Source organism: Acinonyx jubatus, chromosome B4 (assembly GCF_027475565.1).
Source record: "Acinonyx jubatus isolate Ajub_Pintada_27869175 chromosome B4, VMU_Ajub_asm_v1.0, whole genome shotgun sequence".
Lineage (NCBI taxonomy): Eukaryota > Metazoa > Chordata > Mammalia > Carnivora > Felidae > Acinonyx > Acinonyx jubatus.
In genome coordinates this window covers 102,182,069-102,200,856 of record NC_069387.1, presented here as the reverse complement: position 1 = coordinate 102,200,856, position 18,788 = coordinate 102,182,069, and the positions used below count along the sequence as shown (strand labels likewise).

The 18,788-nt window shown below is 36.9% G+C and overlaps 1 protein-coding gene across 1 annotated transcript in view; it reads right to left on the bottom strand.

The window, feature by feature from the left end:
- Nucleotides 1–18,788, bottom strand: part of ACSS3 (acyl-CoA synthetase short chain family member 3) — a 152,094-nt gene that overhangs the window by 88,557 nt on the left and 44,749 nt on the right. The window contains exons 3-5 of the mRNA XM_015063671.3: nucleotides 15,218–15,406; nucleotides 10,944–11,078; nucleotides 6,764–6,904 (exon numbers count right to left, since the gene is read on the bottom strand). Of these exons, the coding sequence (XP_014919157.2) occupies nucleotides 6,764–6,904; nucleotides 10,944–11,078; nucleotides 15,218–15,406 (465 nt within the window). The remainder of the gene's footprint in view (nucleotides 1–6,763; nucleotides 6,905–10,943; nucleotides 11,079–15,217; nucleotides 15,407–18,788) is intronic.

Genomic DNA, 18,788 nt, shown 5'->3' with positions numbered 1-18,788 from the left:
GGTGGGAATAGCATCCTGTACCCCAAATAAAGACGAGAAAGTGAATTCTATCTCAAAAATGCTAAAGGAAGGGTGTGTGGATGACTCATTGGTTAAGCATCTGACTGTTGATCTTGTCTCAGGTCATGATCTCACAGTTCGTGAAATTGAGTTCCGCGTTGGGCTCTGCGCTGACAGCCTGGAGCCTGCTTGGGATGGGATTCTCTCTCTCTCTCTCTCTCTCTCTCTCTCTCTCTCTCTCTCTCTCTCTCTCTCACCCTGTCCCACATGCACTCTCTCAAAATAAGTAAATAAACTTTTTTAAAAATGCAAAAGGGGGGCAATATGAAAGTGCTCTTTAAAACAAACAAAACAACAACAACAATTTTTAAGTGGTGGCATTTTAAACTTCAATCCATACAGGTAAAATAAAACTCTGGTTATTAAGTCGCCCAAGAATAGGACCACAGAGTCATCACAGGTATTCTTTATGATTTCCAGCTTAATGAGCTGCCTATGAAAACAAGGAAAGCCACAAAACGTCAAAATGGGGCCATCAAAGTGAAACATAAGAAAACAAAAAACATGTCAGTATCAAGTGTGGTATGCAGTGTTGGTTGCCACAACTTAAGAAAAATACAAAACAATATGGGTTTTATCAAAAGGAGAAGACCGAGGAGTGTGGTAAGATTAGGAGCTTGGAATTCTACATCCTATTTTTTTTAATTGATCTATAAAAATCTGAAAAGCAAATCTCAAAAATCAGGTAAGAGAAGTCTGGAGTACTCAACAAAACTTCATACTTTCTAAGTTGAGCCCCTCTGTCCTCCTACTGTGTAACAAGGTTTATACAAAAGAGATATGCATATTTACATACACGAGATATGTATTTATCCATACATACATATGTAAATGTGTGTGTGTGTGCATGTGTGTTTCAATTTGGCCTGACAAGTTGAGTAAAAAACAGAACAAGAAGAAAGGATAAATGAGTATTTTACGTAAATAAAAGAAAGCCATCACCAGATGATAGCTGGGGTCAGTTCACTGAGAAATAAGAGGTGTGGTTCTGATTACTTAAAAGAAATCCAATAGACCAACAGTAGTTGTGTTCTTCCAATGGCTTTACAGATGACAGCCCCTCTTTCTAGAATGAACCCCCATCCCCACCTCTTTCCTGAACCTGGTTAGCTCCTACTTCATCACGCAAGTACTTAAAGACATCATGAAAGTGTCACCTCTTCTAGAAGCTGTCCCCAGTGCCACAGTCTGTGTTAAGTAATGGTCTCTCCTGTCTTGTTCCTTGTCCCCAGGGTCTGCAAACCTCCTCCGGGTGGCAACCTGACACTGTGATGCATTTCCCCCCAATGATGAGCGCTATGAGGAGAACCCCTCTTCAGCTTTAGCACAGTAACTGCCATGGAGTAGGCATGTAATACATTTCTTGACCGATTCAATACATGAACGGTTGAGTGAATAAGCACATGTAAGAAAAATATAACCATCTTCTTTGTTCAGGAGAAAGCTCTGAAACTTGTAGAACTGAGTGAATCATACTGGTGGGAATGGAACGGCTCCTTTTGGGTTAGTTCATCCAACATGAAATCTGTTGCTACAGGTTTTCAGATGACTCTGAAGCAACCTCTATGGAGAATACTTTAGCAGCAATATAATTTTTTATCGATCTGAACAACTGTGATAGAAGGGGCAAAGGTATAGCAAGTTCAGCGTCTTAACTGCAAGAATTGTACCACAGATAAGAAAAAAAGTTCACTGCTTTTTATTCGTATTTCTCCTATTTTTTGTTCTAGGGTAAGAAATATGAATGTCACCCAACATGTGGGATAAAAGTGACATAAATTGTGTAAATGCACATCAGGACAAAAGGCCTTCCACCTTCTTGTCATGTCTTTCTCTTTCTTTCCTGTCCTTCCCTTCCTTCCTTCCTTCCTTCCTTCCTTCCTTCCTCCCTCCCTCCCTCCCTCCCTCCCTCTTTTTCTTTCTTTCCTCTTTTCTTGAAGTGTGGTTGACATACAATATTCTATTATTTCAGGTGTACAACATAGTGATTCAACATTTATATCCATTAGGAGTGGTCACCATGATAAATCTAGCTACTTTCTATCAATCACCATACAAAGTTGTTACATATTAACTATATTCCTTATAGTTTGTACATTGTATCTCTGTGTCTTTTTTTTTCTTCATTTTTTAGCTGTTAAGATTGCACCTCTTTATCCCCTTCCCCTATTTTGCCCATCTCTCCAGCCCCTCTCCTCTGCCAACTATCAGATTGTCCTCTTTATTCATAGGTCTGTTTCTGGTTTGTTTTGTTTTTTAGATTCCACATAGAAGTGAATTCATATGGTATTTCTCTCTCTGTGTCTGGCTTCTTTCACTTAGCATCATGCCCTCACATGCTTTCCTTTCAATCCTTGGCTTTTTTCCCCCCTACTCTCTTGTTCGCCTTTTCTGTTTAGGCACTGGACTTTGTTTTGTGTGTGTGTGTGTGTGTGTGTGTGTGTGTGTGTGTGTGTGTGTAATTATCACTGTCCCTTCATGATACCAAGCTGGAAGCAGAGAAGTATTATCATCACTAAATCTCCCCTTCCCAAAAGGACGCCCCTGCATCCAGATGCAGAATTCTTCCACTGTGCAGTACTTTGAAGTATCTTGAATACAGTCACCCAGACTAAACAGGACAGAAGCCCACAACACTGCAGAAATGTATGCAAAGTCGCTCAGTTGTGGTTGCTAGAATATTTACAGATTAACCTCTCATACAGCAACCTGACAAATCCAGGGCTGGCAGATGCAGAGATGCAAATATGTCCTAAATAGATCTTCAACTTCTAACCAAAGAACAGATTGCCTTATGTGTGTCTTATACGTGCTTATGAAAAGTATTTTTAAGCAGAATATTTTTACGGGCCCAGAACATTATTTTTCCTCATGAAGGCCAAAGATTGAGAGAACAAATTGTATGATGACATTAAAATTATTTAAATCCTTCATGAATGTATGTGTGCTCATCTTTCCTGTACTTCTATTCTAGAAATACAAGTATTAAAATTTCAGATCCCATTAAGCCTGATTATACCTACCAGAAGTGAAATGAGAATCTTCTGAATAAAGAGGAGTCTGGGAACTAACAAGAAGTCAAAGATCATTTAACAAATTTTCTGAGAATTTACCATGGCCCAGTTTTTAGGTTAGTGACATAGTGGATTCAAAGATACATGAAATATATTCTGACTTCTGAGAATATGCAACATTATGAAGATAAGCAAATAAAAACTGGTATCCATAAGGTAGAATAAAATAAGTGACATAAAGGTTTGTTGACAATGTATAATTTCAATGCAACTGGAATTCTAAAATGCACTAGAGGAATGAAGGAAGGATTTCTGAGGGACCTTGAGAGATGACTACTTTTCTTGCCATTCTGCATGTCCCACTTTGCAAAACCTACTCACCACCATGCTTTAAACACCAGAGCTGATGACCCACAAAGGTCTATCTCCCAACCCAGATGCACTTCTCGGGCCCAGACCTCCATCTCCAACTTCTGGTTAGGCATCTCCATGTTGCATCATACTCAGTATGCATCTGAGGATGCATCATACTCGGTCCAAGATGCATTATACTCAGTATGTTCAAAAACTCTCAGCTTCCCCCAGCCCCAAACCACATCCTGTGTTTCTATTTGGCAAATACTCAAAACCATCTGCCTGGGTTCTCAGTTTTGAGTCTTGGACCTGTCCTCTGCCTCACGCTTATCTTTGAACCAGATCTGATTTCTCTTTATTAAATGTGCTATCTTAAGTAAAGTCCTAAATTAAAACAGCCTGGAAACGAATCTCCTTGCCTCCATTGTGTGTACTTCCTTATTTTCCCAACAGAATGTTGCAAGGATTTACCTTCCTTCATATTTTTCTCTCCTGCCTAAAAAGCATTAGTGCCTTCTGTCCCTTCCATACAGAATATAGCCTAAACTTCTTGGCTAAATGTTAAGAGTCTGGCCCTTGCCTATGTATCTAACCATTTATCCTCCTCATTAGTACCACATGCAATAGCCATCCTGGAAACTTTCTTGCACACTCCTGCCTTTGCTTGTGCTGACCCTCTCTGCCAACAGTGCCCTCATCTCTAGGATGCCACTCTATGAAGACGTTTTATTTATCCTTCAAACACCACCTTATAAGAGCTTTCTTTGACCACTGTTTAATAGAAGAGCTCTCCCACTTTTCCCACCACTCGGTCCGATTACCCTGCTTTATTTTTTTCTTCATAACACTTTCCACATATTAAATAGCTCTTTGTTTAGTTCCTGTGTCCTGGCTATAGAAGATAAACTTTTAAACTTTTAAAAAGATAACCAAACACATACTTGGGTGCTCAGTAATATTTGTTGAATTTGTTGAATGGAATCCTTCAGATACCATTCAATCTCATCTTTTCCGAGAGAGAAATAGTGTAGGGATAACAGTCGACCTCGCCTACCTGTGTTCATGAATATTTCAATCCATTAGACTGAAGGGACTGTGGTTCACTCATATCTTTTAGCACAGAATGAACACTCAATACACGTATATTAAATGGAGTTGAATTTGACATAAATAGAGACCTCCACACAATTAAAGCCTTCTCCAATTTAGTGAAGGGAGATTATCTTTAGGATGGTACATAAGGAAGTAAATGAGAATGACTGAAACTTCAAATGATCTTCAGTTTCGGCATCTTCAGGAGAGAACTTCCTGACCCAAACCACACCTGGAAAAGCTAGGATCCTTCCTTATTTGGAACCGCCATTTTCCAGATTTGATGCTCTGTATGTTACTTTCATCTCTACCACACTGGCTGAGTCAGGTTTGAGTCTCTAACAAGCTCTTCCATTCCTGCCATAGACATCCCCATCCAGACCAAGTGAAATTCAGGGTAACTTAAAATCTTGAAGTGGCACAACTGTTTTTATAAGAATCCTTCAGGCTAATAGGAGCTAAAGTGATTTTTGGAGGGTTCTTTTTTATTTGGTTAGGTTATACTATGTTTTCAGGGTCAGGGATTCCCTTTCATGTTGAACTTTTCTATTAGATTATAACTTGGTGAATCCCACTTTATTTTACAGCCACACATCCAGTTAGACTCTATGCAGCTGGTGCATAATGCAGAATTGCAAAAGGTGGAAGGTTAAAGTTAGGGTCCAGAAGATCATTTGGACTGCTTGAACAAGTCATCAATATGAAGGAATATTTATTTTTCAGATGACCAGAGTTGTGAAAAAAAATCATAAGGGATTGATTCCACAATGACACAAATTTGTTTTTTTATGCATGCAACAAAAATTTATTAAGCACCAAACTACATACAAAGCACAATGGTAGTGGGGCACCTGAATGGCTCAGTTGGTTAAGCATCTTGATTCTTGATTTCAGCTCAAGTCATGATCTCACGGTTCGTGAGTTCGAGCCCCACAACTGGGCTCTGGGCTGACTACGCAGAGCCTGCTTGGGATTCTCTCTCCCTTTCTCTCTGCCCCTCCCCTGCTCACTCTATCTCTCTCTCAAAAATAAATAAAGATGAACTTAAAAAAAAAAGCACAATGGTAGACTAAAATGTAATAAAACATCGTCTCTGTCCTCAGAGAGAATATACTCCCTACCAAATATTTCCTTTTTTATAAGCAAGTGAGTTTGATGTGGAACATCTTAATTTTTCTTTTTAAAACTAATCTAATGGAATCACTATTTTATGATTATGAACAAATTACATTCTCAGAACTCTGATGCTACAGAAATCTAATTATTAATAAAGAGGCCACTGTCCTCCAGGATGTGAGTGATTGTGAAAGCCCCTTCCCCCACTAAAATTTTAGGATTCAGTGACTACTGAACTCCCTAATATGGGCACCTGGGTAGTTCAGTCAGTTAAGCCTTCAACTCTGGATTTCAGCTCAGGTCATGATCTCACAGTTCCTGGGTTCGAGCCCCATGTCAGACACCATGCTGACAGTGCAAGCCTGCCTGGGATTCTCTCTCTCTCCCTTTCTCTGACACTTCCCTGTTCCCACTCTCTCTCTCTCTCTCCCTCAAAATAAATAAATAAACTAAAAAAAATTAAAAATGAATAGGAAGATGACATTGCAAGCCTTTATGAAGTTGTATGAAGAAACAGTATAATTTGGAGATACAGACAAAAGTGATATTTATTTCTTATCTGACACCTGCAAAAATATTGATTCTTCTAACTTTGTTTTGTGAAAACACCTTTCATGGTAAGCAGATTTAAAAATCCTTGAGTGTCTTCAGTGCTACAAATCACATAGTTCAATACTCTGGATAAATTGCCTGTTGTTCAAACTGTCTAGGCCAATTCTCAATCTTGCATTTATAACAAAGAATTGAATTCCCCTAGATCAAAAATCAATTCCATACTCTATAAAAGTTACACCTTAATTTAGAAAATAAAACTATTTAATTTAAAATATAGTTTTATAAAATTGTATTAAACCAACTGATGTTTGATCAAATACCTATTCATTTTAATAGGTTACTAAATCAATAGCAGCTTGCTTATGTATGTGAAAATTTCGGAAGAAATAGGGGCAAAGCATTTGACATTAAATATAATTAATATTTTTCTAGATTTGAACATAACATAGGTTTAAGGTACAAAGTACCCAAGTCTAATCCTTCAGGTACAGTTGCATTTTCAGTCAGTAATCAAACATTCTCAGGGCAAAAGAAATCTGCCGCTAGATACTTATTCTTAAGAGAGCAAATACCTTCGGCAGCCCTGTTGTTCCAGACGTGTAAAGAATATACAGCGGATGTTCTGAAAGAACAGGAACACAATCATGTGACTGTGCTTTGGCCATCTCTTCATCCCAATCAAGGTCACGACCTGGAGCCAAGGGAACGGTCTCCTGCACAGAAAGTATACAGGAATATGCACTGAACAGAGGAGGTTAAGTCAGGAGAACAATGCAGACTGGCTAAATCTGTATTAGTCTGAGCATACGATTGGAAATCTAGGCCTATGTAGCACTAACTAGCAGATTTAAGACTATATATTTCAAGGTCATGACTTAAAATAAATATTCCTAAAAAGTCCAACAGTTTGATGTTGGCTTCAACAAAAGAACATGTTTTATTCACATCTAAGGAAATATGTAAGAAATTCAATGTGATGCAGTCATGTTTTCATCAACAGTCAGAGCTTAACGAACAGAGGTTCATGTTTTCCATAAACATACATACACCATTAACTTTATAAACCAGTTTCTATTTTTATAACTTTTCTTCTTTTACTTTGGAACTAAAGTCTTCATAATACAGTATCAACTAACCCATTAAAATTTTTCTTTATATAAGGGCAACTTAGCACTAACACTGAGGCCATCTTCCCAAATGAGGAAACATTAAATCATTTTCAAGGGTGGAGGAGAAATCTATTTTTGCTTTTTCAAGAACAAAATTTATTTTGAAAACTAATGAGTGTATGTGACATATCTAGAATGCTACCCAATTTTTCCCACAAGTCATTGATTAATATGGCAGACATGTTTGTTTTCTTTTTCGTTCCTAGAACTGAGCTCTGTGTTATAAACCTTATGATAATAGTCATGACTTAGTCAGAGACACCTTAAAAAGAATTAGACCTCTTTATTTAAGATGGTGCCAATGAAATAAGCCAGATAGATAAAGAGTAGGGAAGTGGCTTATGGGAAAATTATTCTAATGGAGGGTCACAGCTATGTAAATAGAATTAAGACTCAGTACATATCTAATTATTTTCTGAAATGTTAACTAAGCTCCAGATGACACACCAGAAAGTTTACATTTGGGGAATTTACTAGTATAGGCTACACATTCCTCAGTGAGGGTTAGTAAGACCCACCACCTAAAATGTATGTACCCATTCATTTCATCCAGGTGATCCCTGGGTGAAGCCCAGAGACTCTGAGGGATTTAGAAAAGCCAGGCCACTTCCATTCTTCAGGGTCCTTAATATACTAATTGGGGTTGTAAAAAATGATCATGTATTTAAATGAGTACATTTACAAAATAACACTTAAATATGTCACAAATAAAATGCCTCTGTGAATAAATAATAATAGATAACCATCAGAACAGAACTTCATGAAGATGAAGTTTAAGGCCCAATTGTCTTCTCCAGCCTCACTCTGATGGAGCTGGAATGCACCAGAGATAAATAAAAATAGTTAACTGTAACCCAGTTGTATATTTCCACTTGTTTTTATGAATCAGATAAACACAACAAATTTCAAATTACCAAGCCTCTGACATTACAATCACAGACCCATAAAAAAATTATCACACCCTATAATGAAAAATGTCAATTGGAGGATCACAAAATTTTTTACAGATGAACACAATGAGGACTTGAATGAATGGTTTTTCTTCAGGCTAAGAAAATCCTCTACAGGCGTATGTAAAGAAGATTTGACAAAAGGAAGAGAGGGAAAATCAGCATTAGCTTCTACATCTGTCCATTTACTTCTATAGATGTGTCCTGTTATCGTTCCTAAAGAATAATATTGGCAGAGCACCAGAGTTGACTGATGTGATATTCCTTTGATTTTGTCGTTGCCTGCTTGAGGCTTAGGAGTGGCAGCCAGGTTTTTACCTCCTTTGGCAAAAACGCAATCCTGATTAATGAGACACACCGCCGAGCCTCATAATTTGTGTGTCTAAGCTGAAAGCAAATCCAGTCCATTGAGCTTAATTACTAACTAAACAGCAGGCCTACTATAAAGGACAGGAGACATCCAAAGCCCTCATCTAAAATAAAGACAAGTTGGGGTACCTGGGTGGCTCAGTCGGTTAGGCGTCTGACCCTTGATTTCAGCTCAGGTCATGATCTCAGGGTTTGTGAGATGGAACCCCAATCAGGGTCCATGTTGACAATGTAGAGCCTGCTTGGGACTCTCTCTCTCTCTCCTTTTCCCTCTCTCTGCTCCTCCCCTGCTTGTATGCACGTGCTCTCTCACTCTCGCAATAAAGAAATAAACTTTAAAAATAAAATAAAGATAAGTCAAAATAGAGGGAAGAGCCTCAAGAAAAAGGGAAAGTATGCCATTTTGGGAGGGAGGGATGGAGCAGTGGGTCTGTACCTATTAGCAGGAAAGAGAAGAGATGTGCATTAGAAAAATCTGAATAAGAAACTTGCATACCCATATTCAGTGTGTTTACTGAATATGTAAACATATGAACAAGTAAAAGAAATAGCATATATCTTGTTGGGTAAAAGTCATCAAACCAAGTTCAAATTGTGGCCTCAATTATTGGCTGTGACTTTGAGCTATGACCTCTCCATAACTCAGTTTCTTCATTCGCAAAATGGGACCAGTAATAGCACCTACTTCATTCGTTTGTGAGAATTAAATAAGAAGTATTTGAAAGTACTTAGCTTTGGGCATAGCATAAATTCTTTACAAATTCATGACTTTCTGTATGTGTGAATGTCCCACACATACACGATTAGCACACACATACTCACAGAAACACCTGTGTGTATGTGTATGTGTTCCTACCTCTCCTCTAACCTCCTCATACCCCAAGCCTCTTTTATTGCTAACTTTGTATTCCTTAACTTAACAGCAACAGGCCTTTTTTTTAAAAAATATGCTTGAGGGCATCTGAAAGAAACTCAAAATTCTTTGAGACAGTAAGAATATTAAAATCATTGAGGGACGCGGTTCATAACCACAGACTACTAAAACTTTACACAGGAATTTAATGTGGTAATGGGAATTGCTAGGTGGTAACCAAAGGGACATAGCTTTAATGCTTTCTCTTCTTGTATACTGTCATTTAAGCATTTTCTGCAGATAACCTCTCAAGAGTTCCATAACATTACGTGATTCTTTGCACTCTTATAATTTTTCTTCTGCAAAAAATTTTAAACTGCTAGGAACCCAAGATGGTTCTACTATAAATTGCTGACACTTGCTTGGATATAGAAATAAGGTGATCATTAGATCAAATTTACTAGGAAAAGCACTGTAAAATATATTCATTTTCTGTATTATACTGCTTTTTCTTCCTTCATGGATCACATAATAATTTATGTGCTTAGAATATTCATATTTTGTTTTCTTGAACATAGTTTTTATTTCTAGACTAAATGCCTTCTCTAAAGTTATTGAAAGACAAATTTTATATACAAATAATCATACCTCTCCACGAGGCAGGATAGCTGGGGGATCAAGCACGTAGTCAGAATGCATGTGTTCAGATCATGACTCTGACACCAGCTGGGCAAGTTATTTTATTGCTGTTCACTTTATTTCTCTTCCATAAAATAGGAATAATGCTATCACCTGGCTCACAAAGTTGTCAGAAAGATTTTTTAAAAACCATTCATTACCAGAATATCAAAAATCATATGGTAAGCAGCCAGTGTTTGTTAAAATTACCATTATTGTTATAATTTAAATTAATATATGGCACCACAATAGATTCTGCAGAGAATCCAATTCATCAACATGACATATTATTACTATATGTATTTCAATCTTAATGTTTTAATCCAGTTTTTAAAATTTTTTTTAATGTTTATTTATTTTTGAGTGACAGAGAAAGAGACAGTGCAAGCAGGGGAGGGGCAGAGAGAGAGAGAGACACAGAATCTGAAGCAAGTTCCAGGCTCTGAGCTGTCAGCACAGAGTCCAACGTGGGGCTTGAACACAGGACCTGTGAGATCTGAGCCGAACTCAAATGCCCAATTGGCTGAGCCACCCAGGCGTTCCTAAGCTAGTTTTTTTCCATAAAGACAGAAAACATCATTCATACCTTTTTCAGTTTTTATTTTTTTGCCAAAATTGTGACATTCAGGAAGTATATTAAATGGTCTATAAATCAAGTATTTCATAAGGTCAACACTAGAATAATCCTTAGTGCATCACCATATGCAAGAACCAAATTCAATATTCAGATTACCATATTTGGACGATTATAAATGAGAACATGATCTGGTTTGTGTTGTCCTAGTCTCAGTGCTTCTTCTAGAAGTGGTATGTATTCTACTCTCCGTCCGGGTTCAATCCCAAAGGATGCTGTAACAACCACCTTGGGCTACAATGGAAAAAATGACAGTAATTGAGAAAGTTTAACAACACCAATTAAGGTAATCCCAATATTTTAGGTGCAGATTGGCAATTTGACATTTCTAAAGAAATGTTTTAATGATTCTGTTCTCTATTGAATAAATGGCTTGAAAACAAAAAATTCATTTGTAAATGTTGTAGACCTAACGAATTCCACACAGATCTAACCTGTTTGAAACTACAAGTTCAGTGAGGCTTTGGGCTAGTGAGTATGAGCAGTTAAAAAATACTTCCCAGGGGCACCTGGTGGTTCACCTAGTTAAGCCTCTGACTTTGGCTCAGGTCATGATCTCAGGGTCATGAGTTGAAGCCCCGCATCAGGCTATCAGCGCAGAGCCCACTTGGGATCTTCTGTCCCCTTCTCCTCTGCCCCTCTCCCCCCAACCCTCAAAAATAAACATTAAAATTTTTTTTAAATAAAAAATACTATCCAAAGAATTCATGAAACCAGATAGACTTGCCCTGAACCAGTGAAATGCAAACCTAGGGGCCCCTCACTTACTGAGACCTTTGTACCCGCTGGTTATTGTGACCTTGTAGTATTTCTCAGGTGGGGAGAGCCAGCCAATTGCTATCAGGAAGCATTACTACATTTTTAAATGTCAGCATCTCTCCTTAAATGTGACCACAGAAAAAAGGGCTCGAATCTCTGATTTTTCTTTCGCGATTCTTTTCTCATTGCCAAATACTATATTTGTAATTTTGTTGTATTTTTCTTAAAAGGGCCCCCAAATGATTTAATCTTCAAGCCCCACAAGCCTGAACCTACTCCTTAAGATACACTTGGTAACTTCTCTTTACCTGACAACTTTCTAGTCTCCTTCAAGATATACAGAGATGTAGCCAAAAGGAGTCCCTGAAAGCTTAAGAAGTTAGGGTTAATCTCCATTCTGGGCAGGCCTCAGATGCCCTACTATAGTCAAATGTTCCCTCAGCCACACACTACACAGGAAGCTCTCTGAAGCCAAATCTGGATCCCATTTATCTCTTTGTCTTCTATGCCTGGTACAATGCTTGCTTGCCATACGGTAAGCTCTCAAATGTTTTTGGAACTGAACCAAAATTCTCATTAATTTGCAGAAACAAACATGTCTTTATTCTTTTAAGTACACTGTTTCTTCACCAAGAAATCCAAAGCAAAGGAGGCAGCTAATAAATTATTCAAGAGACAGATAATCAATCCAAGACAGTGCATCTATTCCTGAATTCTGATTTCTAGTTACAATACATTTCATCTAGGGAAGGTTTATATTATACCAAGTATATGCATATATCATTACTGTCTGCTTTTTGAATATCATTTAATATTCATGGAGCTGAGGCTCAGTGCAGTTACATAGCTTGCCCCAGGTTACAAGTAGTGGAATCAGAAAGAGGGCCAGTTTTGTCTGATTACAGAACCTGTCTCTTCCCACTATATCAAGCTACCTTTTAAAAGACACACACACACACAAAGGAAAGAAAACAAAAATAAGTCTTGTTTCCTTTTATTATATTTTTAAAGATCCAGCATTTGAATAGAATTCACATTTTACTATCTGTAATACTCACAAAAATAACTCCAGGCAATATTTCCTAAGATTAGAATTCAGAATAAATGAAAGTAAGTTCCATATCAAATTAAAAATATATAGAGAATATATCAAAACTTGAATAATTTAATAAACTCAAAATTAGAACCTTCATCTTGAAAAAGAATCCTTTCTAAATTTCTATTAACGGCCTTTTATTGGAGGCTCTATTTAGTCTAGACTGACTTGTTAGGGTACTGTACATTCTTCCCATCGTCAGCCGGTAACATAAAGCTTTTTCTTGAGCCAGTTTATTTGAAAATCCTGACATCAAAATCATTCCTGATTTCAATCATTCCTGAGTAATTCTATCCAACTATCTCAGATATATATCTCTATGTTCTCACCTTTAATTTGACCTGCTCAAAGGTCTTGCCCATAGGAATATACACTCATTGCCTAAGCTGCTTAGCAAGGTTGTGTGTGTGTGTGTGTATGTGTGTGTGTGTGTGTGTGTGTAATGAAAACTTAGCAAGTGATATAGTAAACATTTTATAAATCCTTATTTTTATGTATCTAAATTTCCCCACATCATATAAATTTTTTAAAAAGGAAATAATATATCTCATTCTTTTATCCAAATGGTGTTAAGGATTTCTTTAGTTAAAAAACTGGAGTCTATAGCTTCGTTGGAGAAGCCCCCAAATGCCCACTGGTTTCCAGGTCAGTGACTGACTGATATTTCCCCCTAGATTTACCTTCATAAGCACTAACTCAACAAGTTTAAAAAAGAGAGGGGAAAAAATCTATCTAGTTAGTCCACAAGCCAGCTTCCTAGTTCTAATAACTGATCTATTACAAGATGAAGTCAGATATGCAAACCCTCACTGTCTATCTCGCACTAATATCAGATATTAGTTCCCTTGTTAGGAATGTCTCATCTCGGATTTATGGAACTCTGAAAGCCAACCATCTCTTACTCCCATAACGACCTTCCTTCCTTAATCTTCCCACTGCTATTACTCTGCTGCACATTACCCATCACTTCACAAACAGATCACGTGCCAAAATGTCTTCTTCCACCCTCCCCTCTCCCCCATTCATGTTATTTGCAAGACCTTCCTCCTCTTAGCATTGCCTACAACAAGACACCCACCTGCTCAAAAACGTTGACAGGTCAAGGTCTACAGCACCCAGTTCAGACAAAAACTGACTTTGCAAGCTCACCATCTCTCCCTCTCTGGGCTCCTCAGTCTCTTCAGTGTCCTCCAAATGAATTTTACCCTTTCCTCTCGAATGCTGGACTCATAGTCTTTTTTTCTTCTTTTGGATCCCCTGACATCATTCTCTTCAACTAGCTGAATCTTGGCCAAGATCTAACCCAAATCTCACCTCTAGGAAGTCTTCTTCAGCCACCCCAACTAAAAGAAATCACTCCTTCCTCTAAGTCAGGGGTCTACAAATGACAGTTGAGAGCCGAACTCTGCCCACAGCATGTTTCTGCAAAGCTTCATTGGAACACTGTCATGCCCTCTGCTTATGTAGTGTCTAAGGCTGCTTGTGTTCTACAACACCACAGCTGAGTACTTGCTGCAGCCACTTGTAAACCACAATGCCTAAAACATTTACTTTCTGGTAACTTGCCAGAATAAAGTTTTCTGACTCATAGAGGGACGATAGCTAACCTTTTTTTAAATGAGTACTATATACCAGGTACTGTGTTAAATGCTTTCAATGTAATATCTCAATCATCATTTCACAATAGCCTAATCAAGCTTGTTATCCTAGTACCCCCATTTGAAGATGTAACTCCACCCCTACTGGCACCCCTCTTAACCACTGTGTGGTGGTATACCACCATTCCTGGACGTGTGTAAATTATAAAACTTTAATATGCATTCCATCCATTTGATAAGTATGACTCATTATCCGGATTTAAGGACAGTACCTGGCATATTGTGGGAAGTTAATAAATATATGGTAAGTGAATAAATTGGTTATTAGTTATTTTCCCTGTATGTCTTATATACCCATATACATGGCAAGCTAACTTGAAAAGTATATACCTAATCTTCTATTTTATATCCCTCACAGCATCTAGCAAGATGTTTTTCACATAAAACTGACCCCAAAATAAAATTTGGTGTGTGGTGTGTGTGTGTGTGTGTGTGTGTGTGTGTGTGTGTATATATATATATATATATATATGTATGTATATATATGTATATATATGTATGTATATGTATATATGTATATGTATATATGTATATATGTATATATGTATATATATGTATGTATGTATATATATGTATATATGTATATATGTATATATATGTATGTATGTATATATATGTATGTATGTGTGTGTATATGTATGTATATATATACACACACACACAGTGAAATGCAAACCTAGGGGTATGTATATATATATATATATATATATATATATATATATATATATATATATACTTTAAGCATCTCATTGGAAAGGGGAATCTCGTAAGTACAGAGCACTTCCAGATGGTTCCTTCACAGATAACTATGGCTGTACTACACATAGCTACTACTTGATTTCTCCAAATAAAGCACTTACCTTTGCATGGTCAATACGACTACTTAGTTCTTTGGATGCAAATCCCCCAAATATGAGACTGTGGATGGCTCCTATTCTTGCACATGCCAGCATGGTATACATCGCCTGCGGTATCATGGGCATGTAGATAACCACAGTGTCACCTTTTTTGACACCATGCTTGACCAAAACACCAGCGAGCTTAGAGACCTACAACAAAATCATTACATCAGCAAAGTGTTTTCTGTGTTATTTCACTAGACTTCTAAGTTAAGACAGTAACACAAGAAGTTGATCATCCTCTTGGTAGTGGATTAAAGAAGGCTGAGTAACACATATTTGATGATGATGTGAGCTTAGACAGTGAGAGTAATAACAGTCATAACAAACAGTATGACAATAATTGACTATGAACCAACTTATTATTATTATGCCACATGAACTCTATGGCCTAAATTTGCTTAATTATTAATTCAGCAACATATTTACTGAGCAACTATGATGTACCAGACACTGTGTTTAGAGTTAGGAACATAATGATGAAAAACAAACACACAGATATATCCCCATGGAGCTTTTATTCTAAAGGGCAAATCTGTCAAGTGAACAGAAAAGTAAAATAATGGCAAATTTAGACATACATTGGGTTAACTATTAAAAGAGACAAGAACATGTTAGGAAAGAAAACATATCATCTACTTATAAGGTAAGTAAGATAGATTCTGTTATTATTATTCTTATTTTAAATATAAGGTAGCTGAGACTCAGATATAATAAACAGCTAACTCAGAAGCCGAGAGGTAGTAAATACAGCCAGGATACCATCACAAATATTTTGACCTCATATTCTTTGCCCTTTCTATTGCTTCGAGCCAATTATTTTTTCTTTGAAGTTTTTTATACTAATTATCTATACAAAGTGACTGCCCTGTACATTGAGACCAAACATACAAACTTTGCTTAAATTTTAACATGTGTTTTGGAAATTAAAACAGGTTATGAAAAAAACGCCCAGACCTATGAAAAAGAAGTTCAACATTCTTTCACTTAAAAAATGTATATTGAGCACCTGTATATGGCAGACATTATTTTCTGATACACCAGTAAACAAAACAGGACAAAGATCTCTTATGGTTTAGCAGAAGAAATACAATAAACATAATTAGTAAGTGATCTATTATGTGAAAAGGTAGTCAGTACTATTGGGGGGGAGGGCAGGACAAAATGGAGGGACTGAGAATACAGAAAATGTAATTCTCAGTGGGAAGGTGAGGGTAAACCTCATTCAGAAAGTAGCACTTTAGCAAGGAATGTAAAAGTTAAGAATGAGTGGAGTATACTATTTCAGACAAAGAGAACACCAGCACAGAGGTGTGAGGGAGATCATTTGTGATGTGATGGAGGAAAAGCAAGGAGACTAGGGAGCTGGAACAGAAAGAACAAGTGAGAAAGTGGTCGTAGATGAGGTCAGAGAGCTAACGAAAGGACTGTAGGGGTCCAGTGGGCAACTGGAAGGACTTTGGCTTGCCTTTGGATGTGGCTGCTCAAGATAATGAACAGAGGAGACCTGTGACAAGGAATTGGGCCGCAGGGCTATTTATATGGATCCTTTCATTTTATTCCGCCTTTCCTACTTTTTCAACAATTTGAAAGGATTTGGGATCCTGATCATTCTTCCTTTTTCTCTTTATTCCCTTCCTCTGTGCAGAGGGGGAAAGATGTGGTCAAAATTAAGGGCTCTGGTGAAAGACAGAAAGTAACAAACAGCTATCTTAGAGTTTTATTCTCTCCTATTTGTATGGTATAATTTAGTGCTATTTTTTAAGAACTCAAAGCTGCCCAGCATCAAGTTATGAGAAAGATACACCAAAGTGATATAATCATGAACTCTAATTCTTTCTGGAGCTAAAGACCAAAATAAACACTGGAAGGTTCTATCCAAATCCTCAGTGTGCAATCCATGCAGAAAAGTACCATGCTCTGTGATCACATTACTGGGTATCCCATTTAAGCTACAGCACTAGGAGAGACCAATGAGAAGTCTGTCCTATTTACAGCTATAACTTCAGCATCTTGAATAGTGCCTATTGTTGAATAAAAATAACCTTCAACCAACACCCAATCTAGTAGTTATTCAGTAACTTTATATTCTAGTCTCACTTCTCAATGTTGCTGAAAGATGTCCCCCAAAACTTTTCTGTCCTTTGAAAGAAATGAAATCAATGAATTCAAAAAAGTTTTTGAAAAAAAGATCTCAAAATGACCCAATGCGACCCCAAGAAGTATTTAAGTTGGAGTCATGTCACAGCTTCAAAAAAATGAGCCAACATATTAAATTAGAATGTTTCATATACAAATCCAGTTTTCCAGGTTCTCCTGAAAAACTGTCAAGTCTAGCAACACCGAGCCTGTGTTCTTGAATAACAACTATCAACTGAACCTGATGATCAGCTACTAGGTTGAGCTCACCATTCCTGGGGGTATTATTTACAGAGAATTAATTTTTCTTTCAATCCTGAGTTTAAAATGTATTCTTCTACATCTTGTTTATTTTATATCATATGCTTAAACCATAGTTCTATACCCATTAAGGTGTGATATATACTGATAATGAATTTTTTTCCCACCCACTTCTCCCACTTATGTTATCTACTTGGCTCCAGCATCTGAATTGTGAACCACTTCCCTGAACGAAGACAACCTTCAGTAAATTAGGCTGCAGCAGGTGTGTACAACCACTAGATGGCGCCCATCTGGCCTTCTTAAACTGGCTTCCTGTAGCCATTCAATGTTTTGATACTGTGCTAACCACACCAGAGTTGCTCTAGAGAAAAAAAGCTATATGTGATCAACAGAGAAAATCTATTTTTCAGTAGTTTTCCAGGGCTAAATGCCGCTCCAGTAAAAGTTTACATTGTAAATTATGTAAATGATATGCATGTATGAAATTATATCGATATAAATGATATACATATATGAAATTTTACATATATATTTATATATATGAATGAAAACAGGGGAAAACATTCATTTCTGGTGAGATTTCTAATAAATATGCATATGGAAAACAAAATAATAACTCATTGCAAGAATGGACATTGGTTTAATATGAACATATGTGATAATATTTCATTCAAAAGTATTTCTTACTAATATTAAATCTAGAATTAGTTTAATATGGGAGACCTAGAACAGAATACTTAGGTCTTACTTCAGACACAATACAATCATTTTGAAAAGAAGGGTGAGCAGCAGCAAACAGAGGAAAAATCTAGAAATCCCAGTCACCTGAAAGTTCATAATCACTCAAATAAAGTGCTATGAAGCTTCAACACAAAGGGGGATGTGATGATTGCTATTTCAGGGCTCGCCTTGCTTTTATTGACCTTCAGATGTAAAATTATCAAAGAGAAAGAAATTCTATATTCTTTTTGTTTAATGTTATAGTCTTATCCTACCATAGATATCTGAATGTAAATTTATAATTTCTATCGCTATCCAAAGAGAAAATATTTAACATATATCTTGTATAATTTATAGTTTCTCAACTATATAGTTAAAGGAAAGTTAAATCATGTGTAATTCACCCAAT